Raw genomic sequence first — 19,585 nt, 5'->3', positions numbered from 1 at the left:
GATGTGTGGTTGGAAAGCTGCAACTTGGAGAGGGACCTGGGAGTTTTGCAGTCACTGACCATGAGTCAGCAGTGCCCAGGTGGTGAAGAAGGCCAAGGGCATCCTGGTATGGATCAGAAACATGGAGGGCAGCATGTACAGGAGGTGACATCCCCCTGTGCCACACCTTGAGTGCTGTGTTCAGCTCTGGGCTTCTCACTCTAAGAAGGACATGGAGGGGCTGGAGAGTATCCAGAGAAGGGCAATGAGGCTGGAGAAGGGCCTGGAGACCCTGGGCTTGAGGAGGGGCTGAGGGAGCTGGGGATGTTCAGGCTGGAGAAGAGGAGGCTGAGGGAGACCTCATTGCTCTCTACAGCTCCCTGAAGGGAGGTTGGGGTGAGGAGGGAGCAGCCTCTGCTCCTTGGTGGCAAGAGACAGGAGCAGAGGAAATGGTTCCAAGCTGCACCAGGGGAGGTTCAGGCTGGGTGTTAGGAAACATTTCTTCACTGGAAGGGCTCTCAGACATTGGAATGTTCTGCCCAGGGCAGTGCTGGAGTCACCATCCCTGGGGGTGTTGAAGCAGTCTGTGGAGCTGGTGCTTAGGTCATGCTTAGTGCTGACCCTGCAGTGCTGGGTCAAGGGCTGGACTGGATGAGCTTGGAGCTCTCTTCCAGCCAGTTAGGTTCTGTGATTCTGTGAACATCTTTAGTGGTGTTGCAGCTCATGGCATCACCTGAATGGAAATGCTCAGACAGGCTCTGGCAGACACATCAGCAAAGTCTTTAGCTTAGAAGCAGCAGACTGTGGCAGAAACAGGATCTGCTATCAGAGTGTATTTTACAGGACCATGGCAAACAGATCCTGGGACTTCTACGAGACATCTTCAGCTGGCTCCCCCTCGCCACTATAATTGACAGCAAAGTTCTCATCCTCCATGGAGGAATTTCAGACACCACAGATCTGGAGTTCCTGAATGCACTTGAGAGGAATAAGGTAAGAGATCATATATCCATGTGGGGGAAGGATTTTGTTCTTTGTCCAATGCTAAGATCAGGTGGTTTGCATTGGGAAAGGAAATGGTTGCTGTTCAAGGCATGTAAGGGGAGAAAAAAAGGTGAACTTTCTTCAAAATCGGTGTTACCAAAGTTTCCAGTAGCTGTTGGGAACTGATTACTTGGCTGCTGTAAAATAATGTGGGTCTTTTGACTTTAAAATAGGTGAGAGCACATTACATACCTCCTTCCTGCAGTGATGATGCATTAGCTAGAAAGTCTAGGCTCCATGGTCTGTACCCCTGTGCACTAAACTGGCTGCTGAACTACAGAGGTAGGTTCCTTTAACTGTGAGCTGAGTTCTGCTCATGCTTTCAGCAGGGCTGGGCTCAGTGCTGCAGTAGCTGGGAAATGAAGAATTACCAGTTCAAAGCTGCTGCCACAGGAGAGCCTTGCTAATGAGCCATGTGTGGGACACAGCTCAGGGCAACACCACTCAAGTCCAACTGATGTATTTTTAATTGGCACAGCTGGCAACTGCCAGGTCTCACATCCTGGTCAGTGCAAGGGGGAATAGCCCAGGGTTTTGCATTTTGTTTTCCATCAATCCTTTTGTCTGGTAAAGAGTAGGATTCATATGTCTGTGTGTGTGTAATGTATGGTATGGTTTGGCTTTTTTTTTCTCCCACCCCGCAGAAATGAGCTAGTATGAGAAAGTTTCAACTCCTTGGAGAGGAATCTGCATTAATGAGCTCTCAGGGAGCCACAGCATGCAGCTCCAAAGATGCCCTGCATGTTGCAGGAGGCTGAACAATAAAAGGGCCTTTATCCATTTCACTGCTACCCTCCTGCCATCCAATTGATTTGAGCCAAATTAACCTAGCAGCATGCTACAGTAGTGGATGCAGTTTCACCATCAGTATTGGTGCATTTTTTTGAGGTTCTAGTGAAGGTAGGCACTGAAGAGTCAACCCTGAGCCCAGACCATACTCTCTGTATAACAAGAACTTGGCTATGGCTTGGAATGAGTCAGTGTCTGGACAAGGATGTGAGAGCAGCTCTGAAGAGGCTGCTCGCTGACAGATAGAAAGCAATGTCTCTGTAAGTGCCAAACCAAATATATCATGGTGGTGTGGTTGGTACTCGTGCTTAGGGTCTGCAGTAAAACAGCAAAGGCTGCTGGGCACTAGAGAATTTGCTGCAATGCTTGCTTTAAGATGGACTCAAAGAGTCAAAATGTGCTCTCCAGGCTCCACAGTTTGATTAGAAATCACTCCGTTAAATTATTTGCTACAAAATCAGATTTTTATTACTAAAGCCTTATTTCATACTGTATTTTATCTAACGTGGCTAAAGAGCAGCTCCTAGGGATGTCCTTCTAAGATTACCATATGGCCACTGATTCTCATATGGACCACTTCTGTAGTCATTCATGACCCTTTTTGTGTCCAGCTCTGAAGCCCTCAGCACAGGAAGGGCATGGACCTGATGGAGCAGGTCCAGAGGAGGGCCATGAAGATGATCAGGGGGTCTGGAGCACCTCTGCTATGAGGACAGACTGAGGGAGCTGGGGGTGTTCAGCCTGCAGAAGAGAAGGCTCCAGGCACACCTCAGAGCAGCCTGCCAGGACCTGAAGGGGCTCCAAGATGGCTGCAGAGGGACTGTTCCCAAAGGGCTGCAGGGACAGGAGCAGGTACAAGGGTTTGAAAGGAGAGCAGAGCAGATTGAGATTGATGTGAGGAACAAGTTGTGCAGCAGGAGGCTGCTGCAACACTGCAAGAGGTTGCCCAGGGAGGTGGTTGGGGCCCCATCCCTGGAGCTATTCAGGATCAGGCTGGACAAGGCTGTGAGCAACCTGATCTAGTGGAGGATGTCCCTGCTGATTCAGGGGGGTTGGACTGGATATCCTTTAGAGGTCTCTTCCAACCCAAACCGTTCTATGATGCTATGAAACACTTGCACCTTCCACCAAAGCTGTGAGCTGAGGCCATTGCAAGAGTTGAAATGTGAGCTCATGAGCCTTGCTGCTGGTGTCTCTGTGTTGGTTTTATGTTCTGGTAACCATTTCCATTTTTGTTTTTCAAGCTGAAATCTTTGATGCGGCCACCAAAGTCAGTGACAGACAGACAGGACCAAGGAAAGGAGAGAATTCCCTCAACCAGACCCAGCAAACACACTGCCAACCAGAAAACACCACACAGCTCTTCAGCAGGCTCTGCTGAACCTTCAGCCTCAACTTTGCCTCCAGACCCTACCCTCAAGGAATGGAAACAAGTAGGTGACACCAAAAAGAGACTGATACCCAAAGCCTCCTGCCAACCCAGCAGGTGCTCTGTTCAGGCAGTGTCTTTGAGTCTGAGGGAGCACCATGGACCAGGATAGGTTGGGGACTGACCTGTTGGATACCAGCTTAGGGAGAAGGGACTTGGGGGTCCTAGTGGACAGAAGGATGCTCCTGAGCCAGCAATGTGCCCTTGTGGCCAGAAGGTGAAGGGCGTCCTGGGGTGGATTAGAAGGGTTGTGGGGAATAGGTCAAGAGGTGCTCTCCACTCCATCTGCTCTGCATTGGTGAGGCCATATCTGGAATATTGTTTCCAGTTTTGGGCAACTCAGGTCAAGAAGGACCTCAGGGAACTGCTTGAGAGTTCATGGCAGAGCCCCCAAGCTGCTGCAGGCAGTAGAAGATCTCCCTGTGAGGCCAGGCTGAGGGAGCTGGGGCTTGGAGCTTGGAGCAGAGGAGCCTGAGGGCTGCCCTCAGTGCTGGGGAGAAAGATGTGCAGGGCAGTGTGGGGAGGACAGAGCCAGGCTCTGCTCAGGGCTGGCCAAGGACAGCACAGGGAGCACTGGGTGCCAGCTGGGCAAGAGAAGGGTGTCAGAGGCCTGGAGCAGGCTGCCCAGAGAGGTTGTGGACTCTCATTTGGAGACTTTCCAAACCTTCCTGCACATGTTCCTCTGTGACCTGCCCTTGGTGACCCTGCTCTGGCAGGGGGGGCTTGGACTGGGTGATCTTTAGAGGTCCCTTCCAACCCCTACCATTTTGTGAGTTGTCCCATCCTAAGCCCCCCCCATTATTCATGGAGCAGACTTGGCAGCTTCAGTTCTCTGGGTGCTTTTCGCAGCCCTGGTCATAAAGGCTTGGAACTTTCTGCCTCCCAAGCACCATTTACCCAGAGTTTTCTTTTCTTAGCCATCAGGAGGAAACTGCTCAGTATGAGATGTGTGTGCTTGCCCTCATGTGGTTGGATCTGTTGGTACAGAGGTGGCTGTCAAATAGGGCAGCCTGCAATTGTCAGTGCTAAGAGCACCTTTTTTTTTTTTTTTTTTTTAGTGGTGGTTGTGGCAGCTGAGTGCTGAAACTATCCCCTCCCCCCCAAAAAAAAAAAACCCAGCACCTGAGACCTACAGGCTGATTACTCAAGAGTGTCCTCTGTTTTTTTTTCCTCTTGGAATATTCAAGGCAGCACAGAGCTGTTGTCATTTAATAAGTTCTGATAATTTCCAAAGCTTCATTTGCACAGCACTTTAGGAGCACAAAATTGAATTTTGTTTCTTCTCCTGAGCTTGTCTTCAGACAGCTGCTTTAAGGGACAGCTTTCTTTAGCTTCTGGAGAAGCAAGTCTGTCTCTGAAGAGGTGATGCCCCATGGTACCCATCTGACCTACAAACTCACACAATGGGTCCAAGCAGCTCCCCTCAGTCTAACCCTCTCCCAGCCATGCTCACAAAGGTGAAGGGAATGTGGTAGCTTAAACCTCCTTTTCCCTGCTGATTGTTACTGCCTGGAATGATTAGGCTAAGTGACTTTAAACCGTGAGAGTTTATCCTCATGCCTGAGTCCTGCTAACATGCTAATGTGTAAAACCTTGGTCTGAATCATGAGCTAACCAAGACAATGAAGCCAAAGGCAACTCTTGTCATGATTAGAGCAGCCACCCCCAAGCATGGCTGAGGTAAAACCACAGAGCCATGTGGTTAGCAGGTCTGTGCTGGGACACACAACCCCCTCTCACACCTCCACGCAAAGGAGGCAGCTTTTGCTCTCTTTGAAACAGCCCAGGTGCCATTCCCTGACATGGGTTTGAAACCTCAGCTGTAAAAGGAAGTGCATTGCTGAAATGATATTTCACCTGAGAAAAGTTCAGCCAAAATCTAGATAATGTTTCTTTAGGAAAAGGAGAATAGAAGTTTCAGCCCTACAGAGTGTCCTGCTGGAAGGAAGCAAGAGAACACAGGAGCCACTGGTTAGCTCAGGTATTGTCCTGTGGAGCTCTGGGTATGGTAACTACTTCAGACCACCACAGGCACTCCGTCCTTGCCTACTATCAGTCCTCACCTGCTTGACTTTGCTCATTATAGATCCTTGACATTCTCTGGAGCGATCCAAGAAGCCAAAATGGCTGCACACCAAACAAGCGTCGAGGAGGAGGCTGTTACTTTGGTCCTGATGTCACTGCCAAGCTGTTTGAAAGGTATAATCTGAAGATGCTCATCAGGTCTCACGAATTCAAGCCTGAAGGTTATGAGATCAGCCATGATGGGAAGGTAAGATGCTTTCATGTTCAACACAATTGTCCTGTGACTTTCACAGGGAAAGCCACAGTATAGTTGTCTGTAAACTTAACTGGAAAAAAAAATGAGTGACTTCCTTACAATGGATTTGGGGGAATTGTGTGCAAGGTAGCTGTTAGAACAAACAGAGTTCTGAAGAAGTCCTTCACAGCTTCAGGGAGCCAGGACTTGCTTGTGTGAAAACAGCTCAACAAAATCCTCAAGGAGAGGTATGAGGAAGTACAGTGCAAGAGATGCTCTGAGGCTCCAGAAACCCTTTTAAGTGAATGATTGCGTTTCTGGCTCTGCTTTCTGACAGGCCAGCAAGAACCCTGAAAACCAGATCCAGCTTTGAAAGAGGTTTCTGTTGAGGCCTTGAGCATCTGAGTCTAGTTGAGAGGTGTCCCTGCCCATGGTGAGGAGGTTGGAAGACCTGGAAGTCCAGGTGGATAACAAGTTCTGCATGGGACAGCAATGTGCCCTTGAGGCCAAGAAAGCCAATGGGATCCTGGGGTGCATTAAGTTTGGCCAGCAGATAGAGGGAGGTTCTTTTCTCTGCCCTAGTGAGACCTCACCTGGAATATTGCATCCAGTTCTGGGCTCCCCAGTTCAGGAGGGACAGGGATCTGCTGGACAGAGTCCAAGGGAGGGCTCCAAGGATGCTGAAGGGACTGGGGACTGCCTGGTGAGGAAAGGCTGAGAGCTCTGGGAGTGGTTAGTCTGGAGAGGAGAAGGCTGAGAGGGGATTTAATCAATGTTTATAAATATCTGAGGGCTGGAGGGTGAAGAGGGAGGGGACAGGCTCTGCCCAGTTACACCACAGCTGCTGCCCTCTGTCTTTTTATGTACACTTAATGCTGCAGCTGGCCTGGTTTGTCTAGGATCATTTCAGAAGGGAGCCTCAAGAAGAGCTGCCCCACCAAGGCAGTGTCTTTGTTCCCCCTGCTCAGGTCATCACTATCTTTTCTGCCTCCAACTATTACGAAGAGGGGAGCAACCGTGGAGCTTACATCAAGCTGACTCCGGAGCTGAGTCCTCGCTTCGTGCAGTACCAAGTCAGCAAGCAGACACGCAGGCAGAACCTGCACCAGAGGTACAGCTCTGTGCCTGTGCTGCCACAGCCTCCCACAAAGAGAGGGCTTTCCTTGCAGGGGCTCCTCTTTCCCCTTTCTTTTTTTCCCTTGGTTTTTTGCTTTGTCATTTAAAAGTTAATGCAGTAGATATGGCTGCTGTTGGAGAGAGTCCAGAGGTGGCCACAGGTACTCCAGCCCTTGGATTACCTTTCTGCTATAAGAATAGGCTGAGGGAGGTGTGGGGGGGTGTTCAGCCTGGAGAAGAGAAAGCTCCAGAGGGACATTAGAGCTGCTTTCCAATAGCTGAAGGGATCCTCCAGGAAGGCTGCAGAGGGACTTTTGCTGAGGGTGGCTAGAGACAGGCCACGGGGGAATGGTTTGAAGCTGAGGCAGAGCAAGGTCAGAGTGGAGGTGAGGAAGAAATTCTTCAGTGTAAGGGTGGTGAGACTCTGGCACAGGCTGGCCAGGGAGCTTGTGGCTTTGTGCTCCCTGGGGGTATTCAAGGTCAGGTTGGATGAGGCCTTGAGCAGCTGAGTGTAGTTGCAAGATGTCCATGTCCATTGGTGGGGAAGTTGGAGATGATCTCTGAGGTCCCTTCCAACCTGAGCCATTTTAGGATTCAACTGCCAAAGGTAATTAGCTGCAGTACATGGTTAGAACAGACAATTGTCAGGGACTCATAAAGGGCCTGTGCCTGTCATGTCTGCATAAAGGCTGCAGTGTTAACCTGGACAAATCATGTTATGAATTGAGGCTAAAAAGGTTACCACAAGAGCTTTGCCAGGCCTGATTGGATTGAATGCAGCAAAGGAGCTCAGAATGCCCTGCATGAACTCCATTATCTCACAAATTCACATTATGCTGAAGGGGTTTTGTTTGGTTCATTGGCTTGGGCGATTTTTTTCTCCCCCCATGTTGCCTTTTAGGGTATAAGAAGTTGATGATGGATGTTAAAAAGCATAAAATAAGAGGATTTAAATCCTTTCATGACCTGCTCTGCATTTTTCCCCTCTCCTAGGGTGGGTACAATTGAATCCTCTGCTTTGAAGTCCTTACGAGAGAAGATTTACGCCCACAGGTCTGAACTCACCAGTGCCTTTGCACAGTATGACCACACTGGCACAGGTAACTCCATCTCTCTGGCCAGGTGCCACCATGGGGAAAGCAGCTGCTGGGGCCTGCTTGTAAAGCTGCAGAGGAAGGAGATGTTAGCAAGTTCTTAGCCCCAGGAAATAACCTGAGGGAATGAAGCTTCAGGGAGAAGAAAACAATTGAAACCCAGGGGCAGATAAGGAAATGGTGTTTGTTGGGCAGAGAGTTGAGGCAGGCAAATCCAGCACCAGAAGCTCAAAGGTTCAGACAGGGAACTGGGGTCTCAGGTGAGGGGAACTGGTCTCCTTCTGAGTCTGGGAGAGAGCTGAGGAAATCTGCCTACCTCTGCCACTAGCAAACACACACTCATCCATCAGCTGAAGAGAATTCAATGGCAAATTGATACATGAATCTTTTTACCAGGGAGCAAGGAGTTGATGGTTTCTAGCAGAAATACAACTTCTCTTCATGATGGATTCTCATTTCACTGGCTTTGCCCCCTGTGCTCCTAGAAGGGCAATCAGGAATGTGGTGCTATTGATTATTTTGCCACTGAACAACCATTGGACAGATTTCTGTCTTGGTGGGTTTTCAGCCACACTCTCTAGTTGCAGCTCAGCTCAGATCTGGTTTTCTCAAAAGGTATGAAAACATGCTGAGCAGCAGCATAGCATCACAAAGGTGGTGAGTTTGGAAAGGACCTTTAGAAACATCTACTCCAACCTCCCCTGTTCATTGTTCTGAGGGGTTTTAGCCCAAGAAAAGGAGAAAAATTTTTTTCTGAAGCATGGCAGAAGGCATGCTGCTGACTGCTGTGTGCTGTCAGGTCCCACTTGTAACCATGAACTGACTCCTCCTGGCAGGCACCATTCCTGTCAATGACTGGGCTGCAGCCATGGAGTCTGTCCTGCAACTGGACCTGCCCTGGAGGATGCTGCGCCCTCAGTTGGCACAGATGAGCCCAGATGGGGAAGTTGACTTCATGTCCTGTTTTTATGATTTGAAAATAAGTCAACCTATAAAAGAGGTAAGGGGGAAAAATCTGCCTCCTTGCAAACCTTGGAGGAAGAGCTTTTGGTGCAACTTGAGGCACAAGGCAGTGGTTTGTCCAATCAGGCAGAAAGCTACAGCTGAACGAGTTGCTGAGCTTCCTTTTATAGTTAGTGGGGGGAAGTGAGCAGTGCCAGGGTACAAAATCCTCCCTCCCTGCTAAGGTAGATGCTTAAAATAGGTTGGATGAATCACAAGCTCCAACTGCCTCTTGCTTTCCCTCAAGGGCAGCTGAGGGATGTGACAAATCCTACCCTAAAGCATCCAATCCTCGCTCTTGGAGATGAACTCTTCAAATGGGCTCCAGAGCCAATTCAGGCACCCGAGGGATGAGTCCCAGTTGGAGCTGGACTTCTGGAGATGTTTAATGGCAGCTGAGGTCTCCTCTGCAGAGCCCAGTTGTTAGCCAGTGGCTGCAGTGCTCTGGTCCTTAGCTGTTGCCATCATTTTTTCAGAGAGCAGCAGCAGCAGCTTTCTGGGAGTGTCTGGCAGACAGCATCTTCCCCAGATTATCCCTGTATCCACAAATAATTACTGAAGGTAGGAGGTATGAAGGGCTCCTTCTCTCCCTGCCCTGCCATCTGAAAGTGACAGATTTTAGCTGATTATTCCTCAGGGCAAGACACAAAAATGTCATTCCAGAGAATTCAGGCATACAGATTTAAAAACCCCTAAACACTTGACAAGTTCAAGTGGGAAACCAGCTCTGGCTAGTTCAGATTCTGCTGGCTAGACTGATTCAAACCAACAGCTGAATGGCTTCCTGTATGTGACTTCAACCCCAGGCTCAGCCAGCTTTGGTGGAAACACTGTGCAGATACAGAAAGGATCTGGAGACCATCTTTAACATCATTGACAAGGATCACTCAGGTAAGTCTAGCTCAGCCTGGCTCATTGCACCAGTTCTGGGGAGCTTACACTGCTTATCTTCCCCTCACTCTGGGTACTCCCCATTTAGGCTTCTAAGTGCAGAGGAGCCAGAGGTGATGTCATTTTCCCAGCTTAAGGAAGACTAATTTAAGGAGTCAGGCTATAACCAGATAAGGGACAATGCACAGAGGCAAAAAAGTCTCAGAGCCCAGCTCCAGCCTGGCTTCTCTCCTTTAGAGGCTTTTTGTCCCTTCCACTCTCAGTCAGCATTCACTGCTTGCTCAGTTTCACTGCTGGAACCTTTAGATCATTAGCTGAGAAAAATTCACACTTCAGCCCTGGGCTGACAGAACCCCCCAAGCCACAGGAGGCAGGGAACTTTGCTTGCACTGAAGGAATGTGGATGTGTGCAGGAGGGGCTACAGCAAGGGGAAACAGCACTGGAAAAAAAACCAAACCCAAACAAAAAGCAAGTTACTGTCTGTCTCTTCCAGGTCTGATTTCACTTGAGGAGTTTGGCCAGATGTGGAAACTTTTCACTTCTCACCTGGGCATTGATGTGAGTGATGAGTCCATTGACAAGTTAGTCCTGAGCATAGACTACAACAAGGATGGCCACATTGACTTCAATGAATTCCTGGAGGCCTTTCATGTGGTTCATAGACTAGAGAAAAAGGCAAATTCATGAAAGGGCAGAAGGTCCTGGGGGCTGCCTCAGAAGCTCCTCACCTTGCTGGCCTTGGACAGAGGCAGCCCAGGCTCCAGCCTGACAAACCCTAAACAGGCTCCTGGATAGGGTGAGCACTGTGGTCACTGCAAGCCTTGTTCTGGATGAGACAGAAGAGACAAAACCCACTGCTTACTGTATTCTTATTACTCTCACTGCCACATCAGCACCTCACAATTTATCCTCCCCCTGGGTGGCTTCTCCCCCATCAGTCCAACCTAGGAACATTGCCAAGATCACACCTACAGCCCCATGGGAAGAGAAATTTTGGTGTGGTTCTTTCAGCAGTCCTTAGTGACAGCTGAGGCACAGCACTGATGACCACAAGGAACATATCAGCCCCCTCCCTGGCCATACAATGGGCAAGGCAGAGGCTTGCTGCAGGCTGTCCAGTCTGGGAGAGACAAACACCCCTTGAATGATGCACTGGAATTAAAGCATTCCAGGTCCTGTCCCTCCTTGAAGTTTACAGACAGAGCTTAAAGGACCTCAGCTGAAAATGTATTTATTTCCTCTTGCCACTGGTTCCTTCTCCCTGCCTTTGCTGGGCTGTGGAGCTCAGAAACAGTCATAACTCATTACCTAAAGCCATAGCATGCTGATGATGTAACATGATGGCAAAATAAAGCTTCAGCTTTCACAGGCAGTGGGAGCAGTGGTGTCTGTCTGTCCTGCGGTATCAACACCACCCTTTCCCTGAAATAAACTGCATTTCTTGAAAGCAAAGAGATGAGGCAGGAGAGCAAACAAATTTGGATATTACTGATATTATTGTAGAGTCTCCTTCGCTGGAGACTTTCCAACCCCACCTGGATGCATTCCTGTGCAGACTGCCCTATAAGTGACCCTGGTTTGGCAGGGGGGGGGGGCTGGACCTGCTGATCTCTTGAGGGTCCCTTCCAACTTCTCATATCTTATGATACTGGGAACCGACCCCTGCATAGAATTAAGCACAAATTTTTTACCAAGTAAACTGAGAAATTCTGGAATTGAGTTTTTTGGAACACAGGAAGAGCCCAGTGCTCCTCACCAGACCCCAAGCCAATCTTCCCCTCCCTGCAACTATCATCCCAGCCACTCCTGTGGGGGAGAGCAGCAAGACCTGGACTCAATTCTCTTGCACCTTACACTCTGAATGTGACACACTGCTGTGAAGTGTGGCCAGATCAGAAGCCTTCTGAGAGCAGCACTGCCCCATTCAGCTGTAGTGAATACCTGAAGGGCTGTTTGAGCAGGAAAAGGTTCCAGCCCAGCCAGTCTTTAATCTCCCCTGGCAGCAGATGAGCTAAGGCAAGGAGCTAGGTTTTATTTCATCACAGCAGTCAATGTACAAACAAAAGCAGCCTGCCCAATCTGGCATCACACAACCTAGCAGCAGCCCCAGGTCCTGCTGTCTTGTTTGTTTTCTGCAATCTCTTTCTTTACAAGTAAAGACAAAATATTTTTCCAGAAGTATTTTGTAACTTGACAGAAGATTGAAGAGCAAATGCACCCAAAGTGGAATGTGACAGCACAGCTCTGGAGCCCTCCTTTGCTACCACCACCACGTTGTGTCCCCTCCACCAAAAAAGAAGAGAAAGCCAGGGTGTGCAGCAAGAGGTGGGAGCTCAGACCATTGACAGCCTCCAGCTTCAATGTTGTCCTCTAACAACAGGCTCCTGAAGCTGCTCCAGTGGGAGGCTGAGGATGCTCACCTTGGGAGGGATCACTGCAGGAAAAGGGGATGCAGAGGTGGAGTTGCAGTGCTGAGCTTCACTGGGCAGGAGGTGAGAAGAGGTTTTCGAGGGTGCTGTGCTGAAGAATGGTTGGAGCTGAGTCACTGAGCCTTTCTGGGGGAAAAAAAAAAAACCACCTCCCCTGTCAGCTGCTAGCAGCACACAGGAGCCCCCCTGACCCCTAACAGAAGCAGGGGAGGTGGCAGGGGGAGTAGCTGTGAAAGATGTCATGGCAAGAATAAGAGCCACTTGAGACTCTGAGTGGGAGGGAGCCCAACTCCTTGTCCTTAAATCCAAGCTGTTCAAGCTGAAGCACTTCTTCTATAACCCCTAATCTTGGGGTGTTTTTTTTTAGCCCACAATTGTATGCAGCAGCTACTTAATGTCACAGCTGTGAGCAGACCTTTGAGCAGGGATGAATCAGCCTGCAGCTGAGTGCCAGCAGCCCTGCCCTATAGGTACAGATGCCACTGCCTAGGGCATCTCTCTCTGTCTCCTATTTCATAGGCAACCCTGCTCCTACCTCCAGACCACACTAGAAGGTTCCCACTTCACTCAAGCCCCTGGGTGTAGGCTCAATTCCTTTAGACTCCACTACAGCTGCATAAAAACCCCAATTGCATCCCCCTTCTTGTTTCTGAAAACAAGATCACACCTGTAGGTAAAAAACACTAAATAAATTAAGATCCTGAGAGGAAATCATTTTGCACCCCTCTCAGCCTAGGAGGCAAGATGAAAAGCAGAGATAGCTGCCACTGCTGACATCTCCTAGGATGCTGCACAAAGCAGGAAGCATCATGCAGGCTCTTGTGTGCTCACACTGCACTGACACATCTGTCTGCTTAAGCTAGGCAAAGGATTCTGCTTTCATTTAGTGGGAACCAAGCTAAGTGATCTCTCACAACAACCCATCAAAGGCAAAGCCCTACAAAACAGCCACCATGCCAACAAAATGACTTCCACATCCTACTGCCAATTGCACCTGATCCATAGGTTTATAGCAGCCCCCCAGCTTTCATACACCCAGGCCAAGGGCTCCTGTGCTCCCCATGGGCTGCCAAACCTTCCTGCTCTCTGCAAAAAAAATGAAACCACCTACTCAGGCCTCCCACACCTTTGCCCTCTTAAGCAGTGCCCAGACATTGCTAGAGCAGCAGCAGCTCTGCAGAGGAGCAGCAGGCAGGGTGCTGTGGCCACTGCAAGCTCAGCCTCCCCAGGAGCACATGGACACTGCTGAGCCAGGGGATTGCTGTCTTCCTTTCATCAAAGCTGTTCAGCTATCTGTATAAAACCAGAACACAAACCAATTCATTTTCCACGGCACCACATTTCCACCCCACCCCACCCCTGGTTTTCAAACACTAAAAATGGCCTAGTTCTGATTTGAACAGAACAGAAATGCTTCCTTCGTACAGGCCAGAGCTGCCGGAATCATTCTGCTACTCTCTGCTTGCGCAACCTCCACACTGCTGAGCTCAGTTGCAATGGCCAAGGAGCCAGTTCCCTGCAGGACACCAGATCCCTGGGAGCAGCTGCAGGAACTGGTTTCCAGTGGACAGATTCAAGGCACAGGCAGTAACCTGGGAGCTGTCTGAAGGAAGACTTCCAGACAGCCCATCCCTAACCACATGTAAAATGTGTGACTTCAAATTAAAAAAGACAACAAAATAAAAACCAAAAAAAGAGGAACAAAAAAGAAACATCAAAGCCTTCCATAAATCCTGCTGTGCTGGCAGGGTGGTAACAATGCCATTCTTAACTCTGAGGCTCTTTGCAAGGGAAAGGATCAGGAGACTTGGAAAGGGTGCTGGAGTGGAGGGGGTTTCCTTGCTCCATTCAGAGAAGAGGATTACAGGCATAAGACCATCACCTTGGAGAAGCTGCAGGCTCGAGAGTTTGCATCCAAAGCCTTGGGGCTGCAGGGAAGGAAGCTGCTTTGTTCAGGTTAAAGACAGGCATCTTCCTGAGAGAGCTCTGCTCTCACCTCCATGGATCCTGTCAGACCTTTGTCTCTCCTGCTGTTTGGCCTACACTGACAGGTGCCACCGAGATGGGGACCAGGATTAATGTACACCAGGAACATCAGCTGCTTAGTTCAAGTTCTTCCTCTACTTTACATTTCCCTGGGGGGCTCACACTGTGCACTGGTGCTTCACAATGATGTGCATTTACACACAGCAGGAGAAAAATTAATGACTTCCATCACAGCCCTTGTTTGGGAGACTTTTATGCCTGAGACCCAGCTCCCTTGTTTTATTATGCCTTCTGATCTCCACAGAGCAATCCCTTTGCCTCTTGGCAGAGCTGAGTAATTCTTGCTAATTTCATGTGAATTACACTTGGGGTAGAATGAGTCTCATTGTTATTTCTGGCACACTTTCCTCTCTTAGAACCAGGCCAAATTCCACCTACCTGTCCCCTGCAGGTACATCACAACTTGTGTGGAAGGCTGAGGTAGTGCACAGCACACAGACATGCAGCAGCTAAACCACAGGTTCATGACAGGGAAACGGGAGCAGAAAAGATCTTCTGAGCCTTCCTCTCCCGCGTGAGGCATCCCTCACTGCATGGCACAGCCTGTGCTAGGCAGGAAGTCGTGCAAATAAATAATGATGGCTTTTGTCAGGTATGTCATGGTGCCATAGGCCCCGCTTGGAGCACTGTCATAAAAGAAGTGGCAAATTCCTGTGGCCACATCCTTCTCCAAGATCCTGCCTGTAGCTCCAAAGGATTTCTGGAAAGACACAAGCAGAGAAGCAGGGAAGTCAGGGGTGCATGTTTATTGGGAAATCCTTGCCATGTCATGATCATGGAATCACAGAATGGCTTAAGTTGGAAGGGGCCTCACAGATCATCTCCTCCAACCTCCCCTCCATGGGCAGGGACACCTCTCAGCTAGACTTAGCTGCTCAAGGCCTCATCCAGCCTGGCCTTTAACACACCTAGGGAGGAGGCAGCCACAGCCTCCCTGGGCAGCCTGTTCCAGAGTCTCACCACCTTCACACTGAAGAACTTCTTCCTCAGCTCCAGTCTAGCCCTCTCTGCCTCAGCTTCAAACCATTTCCCCTTGCCCTGTCTCTACACACCCTCAGGAAAAGTCCCTCTGCAGCCTTCCTGCAGGATCCCTTCAGCCACTGGAAGGCACCTCTGAGGTCTCCTCAGAGTCTTCTCTATGATTCTATGACTCTACTTCTAGAAGACACTTGAGTGATTTGGTCTTTGTAGGGGAAAGAATAAGAGAAAGATCAAGCTCAGCACACATTAAAAAAGGAGCAGGGGTCAGGTTTCAATTGTGGAGGCTTCCCAGCCTGCCCTGTGTGGCCATTTTAGTTTCAACCCACCACCCCCTGGCACTCACCAGCTCCTGCAGGAAGAGGTCATTGGCCATGTGCACAATCCTGTCCACGTGAATGATGCCCCCAATGGTGCTCACCTCCACATCAGAGAGGAAGGTGAGCACCAGGAGAGCTTCCACCAGCAGCTGCCTGTACTCCGGCTGGGGGACGTGGTTCAGCACCGACTCCACGTGCACAGCAAACTTGATTTCACAGGGGGTCATCTAGCAGGGTGCAGGAGAAATGGGAAGGAAAGCTCCCAAACAGCAGCTCCCCACATCCTGCCAGCACCTCCACACATGCTGCTCTCTGCACACAGGGGCAGGCTGGCAGAAGCCAGCTCAGATCTTTGTGTGGCTTTCAGCACCTACAGAAACTTTTTGTGGAGCTGGGCCCTGATCCTGCAAACAGTTATGCAACCTCCAGAAGACTGCTCCAGCCCTGCAGCCCATCATACATTTTGCTTACTGCTGCCAGCTTAACTCTTTGCTCCTCATGCTGCAGTCTCGTGCCCTCTGCCCACCTTTCTGCCATTGCAAAGCCAGAGCTGACTGCTGAGGTTTAAAAATACCCAAAGCTGCTCCAAGTGCTTCCCCACGCTGCTTGTGGAGCAGCCTCTTCTGTGCTGGCAGAGCTCTCTGGATGGTATGTGCAGGGCTGCTGTCTTAGGAGGTTTGTGCTTGTTTCATTTAACTTCTTTCAAGAGCAAAATTAGATACTGTCTGGGTCTGACAGGCTAAAAATAGAAGCCTGCTGATCTCCACCAAAGGGATAAATAAAGCTCTCTGTTCTGAAAATGAAACCCAGTGTTTACATCAGGCAGAAAATTCCAGCTCCTCTCTTCAGCCACTACCACCAGAGGGAAGCCAGAGACAAATCTGAGGGAACCAGACAGGAAAAGAGCTTCAAGCAGAGTTTCCTGCACCAGTGGATTACTGTTCACAAGAGTTTGTTCTAGAGACATGAAAGCAAAGCTTGCCAGGGCACCTAAAGATAGCATTGGCAATCCAGCTAAGAGGGAAACAAGTTAAGGGAAAGTTATGAATTTAAGGAGTCAAAGCTTTGTCTAGAAACAATCATCCTTAATCGTCCTTCACTGGTTATTTACTTGTGAGACTGCAATGCCAAAATACACTGCAGCCTATGAAAAATAGAAGCGGCAAGCAATGAGTCTGCTTCATCCCAGCAGGGCTGCACTTCCTCCTCACCCTGCCCAAAGCACTGCCAGCAGCCACCCTCTTATTGACCCTGCAGAGGGGGTTGGACCTTCCAACCCAGACCATTCTATAATTCTTTCCAGTGCTGCTCCATGGGCCCATGGGGTCAGTTAAAGTGTGCAGAGGACAGGCTTGGCAAAGGCAAAACCTCACTCCCAAGGCCTGCCTGGCAGGAGCTCATGTGCAGAGCCACCAGGGAAGCTGATGGAGGTGCTGGGGGAAGGTCCAGAACTTCTAGCTTTCTTCAAACCAAGGATCACAGGATTGTCAGGGCTGGAAAGGACCTCAAGGATCAGCCACATCCAGCCTGGCCTGGAACTTCCACCACCTCCATGGGCAACCTGTTCCAGTGTCTCACCACCCGTATGGTGAAGAACTTCGTAACATCGAATCTGAATCTCCCCTCCAGCTTGGATCCATCCCCCCCAATCCTATCACTACCTAACATCCTAAAAAGTCCCTCCCCAACTTTCTTGTAGCCCCCTTCAGGTCCTGGATGGCTGCAAGAGCAGCCCTACTGCATCAAACACTGCCAAAGCAAACAGTCAGAGAGCACTGTACTGTACCTCTCTGGTGGTTGAAGAAGGAAGGACGTAGCCATCAATGGACAGCCCATGGCACTGAAACAACAACGTTTGGATAATGAACAGAAATTGCAGTTCTTGGAAGTTAATCTGAGAGTTCCCTGTTCTATGCCAAAATGTAACAACTTTCAGTTTAAAAAAATTAAAAAAAGGAAAAATTAAACTAAAAATCAACCAAAACACCCCAACCAAAACCTGCTAAAAGTATTATTTCACCTTTGCTGAAGAAGTTGTTTGTGTAACCTGGCAGACACTAAGAAACAGCCTGACATGACTTGTGGGGAGCGTGCTGAGTCCCAGTCCAGCCACTGAAGGGGAGCAAAGTCCTTAGCCACTACAGGAAGAGGCTCACAAAGGAGGAACAGGAATCAGTGAGAACATTCAGTGGGAAAAGATGTAGGAATAAAAGGGAAGGCAAAAGCACAGCAACAGAGCATGAAAGACAACTATGTTTCATTTTTGCTAAAGCCTTCCAGATCCAGGACACCACAATTCAAGATCAGCACACTGTGGTGCTTGGAGACAGGTCACCAAGAGTGAGGGAGAGGTGGTGTTAGAAATGCCAAGTGGTATCCAAGAAAAGAGAGACAAAAGCTGAATGGTGAGAAGGCTAAGGAATGACACAGCTGGGTGCCCCAGGTACAAAACAGAACCACAGAATACATCTGTCTGGTTGGAAGAGAGCTCCAAGCTCACCCAGTCCAACCTTCAACCCAGCACTGCAGGGTCAGCACTAAATCATGTCCCTAAGCACCAGCTCCACACACTGCTTCAACACCCTCAGGGATGGTGACTCCAGCACTGCCCTGGGCAGAACATTCCAATGTCTGAGAATCCTTCCAGTGAAGAAATGTTTCCTAACACCCAGCCTGAACCTCCCCTGGTGCAGCTTGGAACCATTTCCTCTGCTCCTGTCCCTTGCCACCAAGGAGCAGAGGCTGCTCCCTCCTCACCCCAACCTCCCTTCAGGGAGCTGTAGAGAGCAATGAGGTCTCCCTCAGCCTCCTCTTCTCCAGCCTGAGCACCCCCAGCTCCCTCAGCCCCTCCTCTAGCCCTGGTGCTCCAGGCCCTTCTCCAGCCTCATTGCCCTTCTCTGGACAGGCTCCAGCTCCTCAATCTCCTTCTTACAGCTAGGGGCCCAGAGCTGAACACAGCACTCGAGGTGTGGCCTCAACAGTGCTGAGCACAGGGAGATGATCACCTCCTGTCCCTGCTGCCCACCCTGTTTCTGACCCAAGCCAGGATGCCTTTGGCTTTCTTTGCCACACTGATGGCTCCTTTACAGCCACCTGTCCATTAGAACCCCCAGCTCCCTTTCTGCTGGACAGCTTCCCACACTTCCCCAATCCTGGAGCACTCCTTGGGGTTCTTGATGCCTGAACACAGGATCAGACACTTGGCCTTTTGAAGCACATCCCACTGACCCCATCCCACTGATCCAATCTGTTTGAGTCTCTCTGTAGAGCCTCCCTACCCTCAAACAGATCAACACTCTCCCCTAACTTGGTGTCACCCGGAAATTTACTAATGGTGCACTCTCAGGACCACTGATAAAGATATTTCCTGCCCTTCACAGACATCAGCTTACCTTCTGAAGGATCTTCCACACCTTCTCATAGAAGCCAACAGGAACTCTGTTAATAGCACCATCAAGCCTCCTCCTGCGGAGCCACTGCCCTTTTCGGTCACCCCAGCTGCTCTGTGCACTGGAGCCAGTGGGAGAAGTGCTGGTGGGAGATGATGGAGTACTGCTCCTCTGTAACCAACATGAAAGCCTTGCTTAGTTGCTTTCTACCACCCCAAGTGCCAATCCTGGTGGACACATCCCTCTGTTACACTGCCAGCTCAGAGCCAGTCCCAAAGCTTCCCTGGAACTTCCATCAGTTCTCAACAGACCAGGCAGGCAATTCAACAAGGCCTGACCAAGTAAATGGCACTGCTGTCAACACAAGGGATGGCTCTAACAACAATGGAAGGAAGAATTTCTTCAGTAAGAGAGTGGTGAGATATGGAACAGGATGCCCAGGGAGGCTGTGGCTGCCTTCTGCCTAGGGGTGTTCAAGGCCAGGCTGGATGAGGCCTTGAGCAGCTAAGTCTAGATGAGAGGTGTCCCTGGGCATGGAGGGGAGGTTGGAGGAGATAAGCTCTGAGCTCCCTTCCAACCTGAGCCATCCTGTGATGATTCTGTGAGCTGGCAGCCAGCACAGTGTCACTGGTATGCAAGATGATTTGACCTGCAGGTGGGTCAGGCTGAGTCATAAAAGAACCAAGGGCTCTGTGAGTCCATCATGAGAAGTCTTACAAGCAAAAAGTCCTGCTGAAGTCAGTAGATTTAAAACTGACTTCATGTGGCCATGGAATTCCCATGCCTGTCTCTCTGCAAGCACCAGCCTTGTTTCCTCT

The 19,585-nt window shown here is 49.8% G+C and overlaps 2 protein-coding genes across 2 annotated transcripts in view; one reads left to right on the top strand and one right to left on the bottom strand.

Annotated features, from left to right (window-relative positions):
* The window catches only part of PPEF1 (protein phosphatase with EF-hand domain 1), a 34,997-nt gene extending 24,705 nt beyond the window's left edge, over positions 1-10,292 (top strand). The window contains exons 9-16 of the mRNA XM_054384788.1: positions 823-972; positions 3,057-3,245; positions 5,328-5,513; positions 6,470-6,612; positions 7,611-7,717; positions 8,548-8,711; positions 9,520-9,604; positions 10,099-10,292. Of these exons, the coding sequence (XP_054240763.1) occupies positions 823-972; positions 3,057-3,245; positions 5,328-5,513; positions 6,470-6,612; positions 7,611-7,717; positions 8,548-8,711; positions 9,520-9,604; positions 10,099-10,292 (1,218 nt within the window). The remainder of the gene's footprint in view (positions 1-822; positions 973-3,056; positions 3,246-5,327; positions 5,514-6,469; positions 6,613-7,610; positions 7,718-8,547; positions 8,712-9,519; positions 9,605-10,098) is intronic.
* Positions 10,293-14,606: 4,314 nt separating this feature from the next.
* PHKA2 (phosphorylase kinase regulatory subunit alpha 2) overlaps positions 14,607-19,585 on the bottom strand; it is a 47,302-nt gene continuing 42,323 nt past the window's right edge. Inside the window, exons 29-32 of the mRNA XM_054399860.1 lie at positions 18,771-18,938; positions 17,165-17,218; positions 15,405-15,605; positions 14,607-14,780 (exon numbers count right to left, since the gene is read on the bottom strand). Of these exons, the coding sequence (XP_054255835.1) occupies positions 14,607-14,780; positions 15,405-15,605; positions 17,165-17,218; positions 18,771-18,938 (597 nt within the window). The remainder of the gene's footprint in view (positions 14,781-15,404; positions 15,606-17,164; positions 17,219-18,770; positions 18,939-19,585) is intronic.

This window comes from Indicator indicator, chromosome 1 (genome assembly GCF_027791375.1).
Source record: "Indicator indicator isolate 239-I01 chromosome 1, UM_Iind_1.1, whole genome shotgun sequence".
NCBI classification, from domain to species: Eukaryota; Metazoa; Chordata; class Aves; order Piciformes; family Indicatoridae; genus Indicator; species Indicator indicator.
Note: the sequence above shows the minus strand (reverse complement) of the source record. Positions and strands in the feature narration are given on the sequence as shown.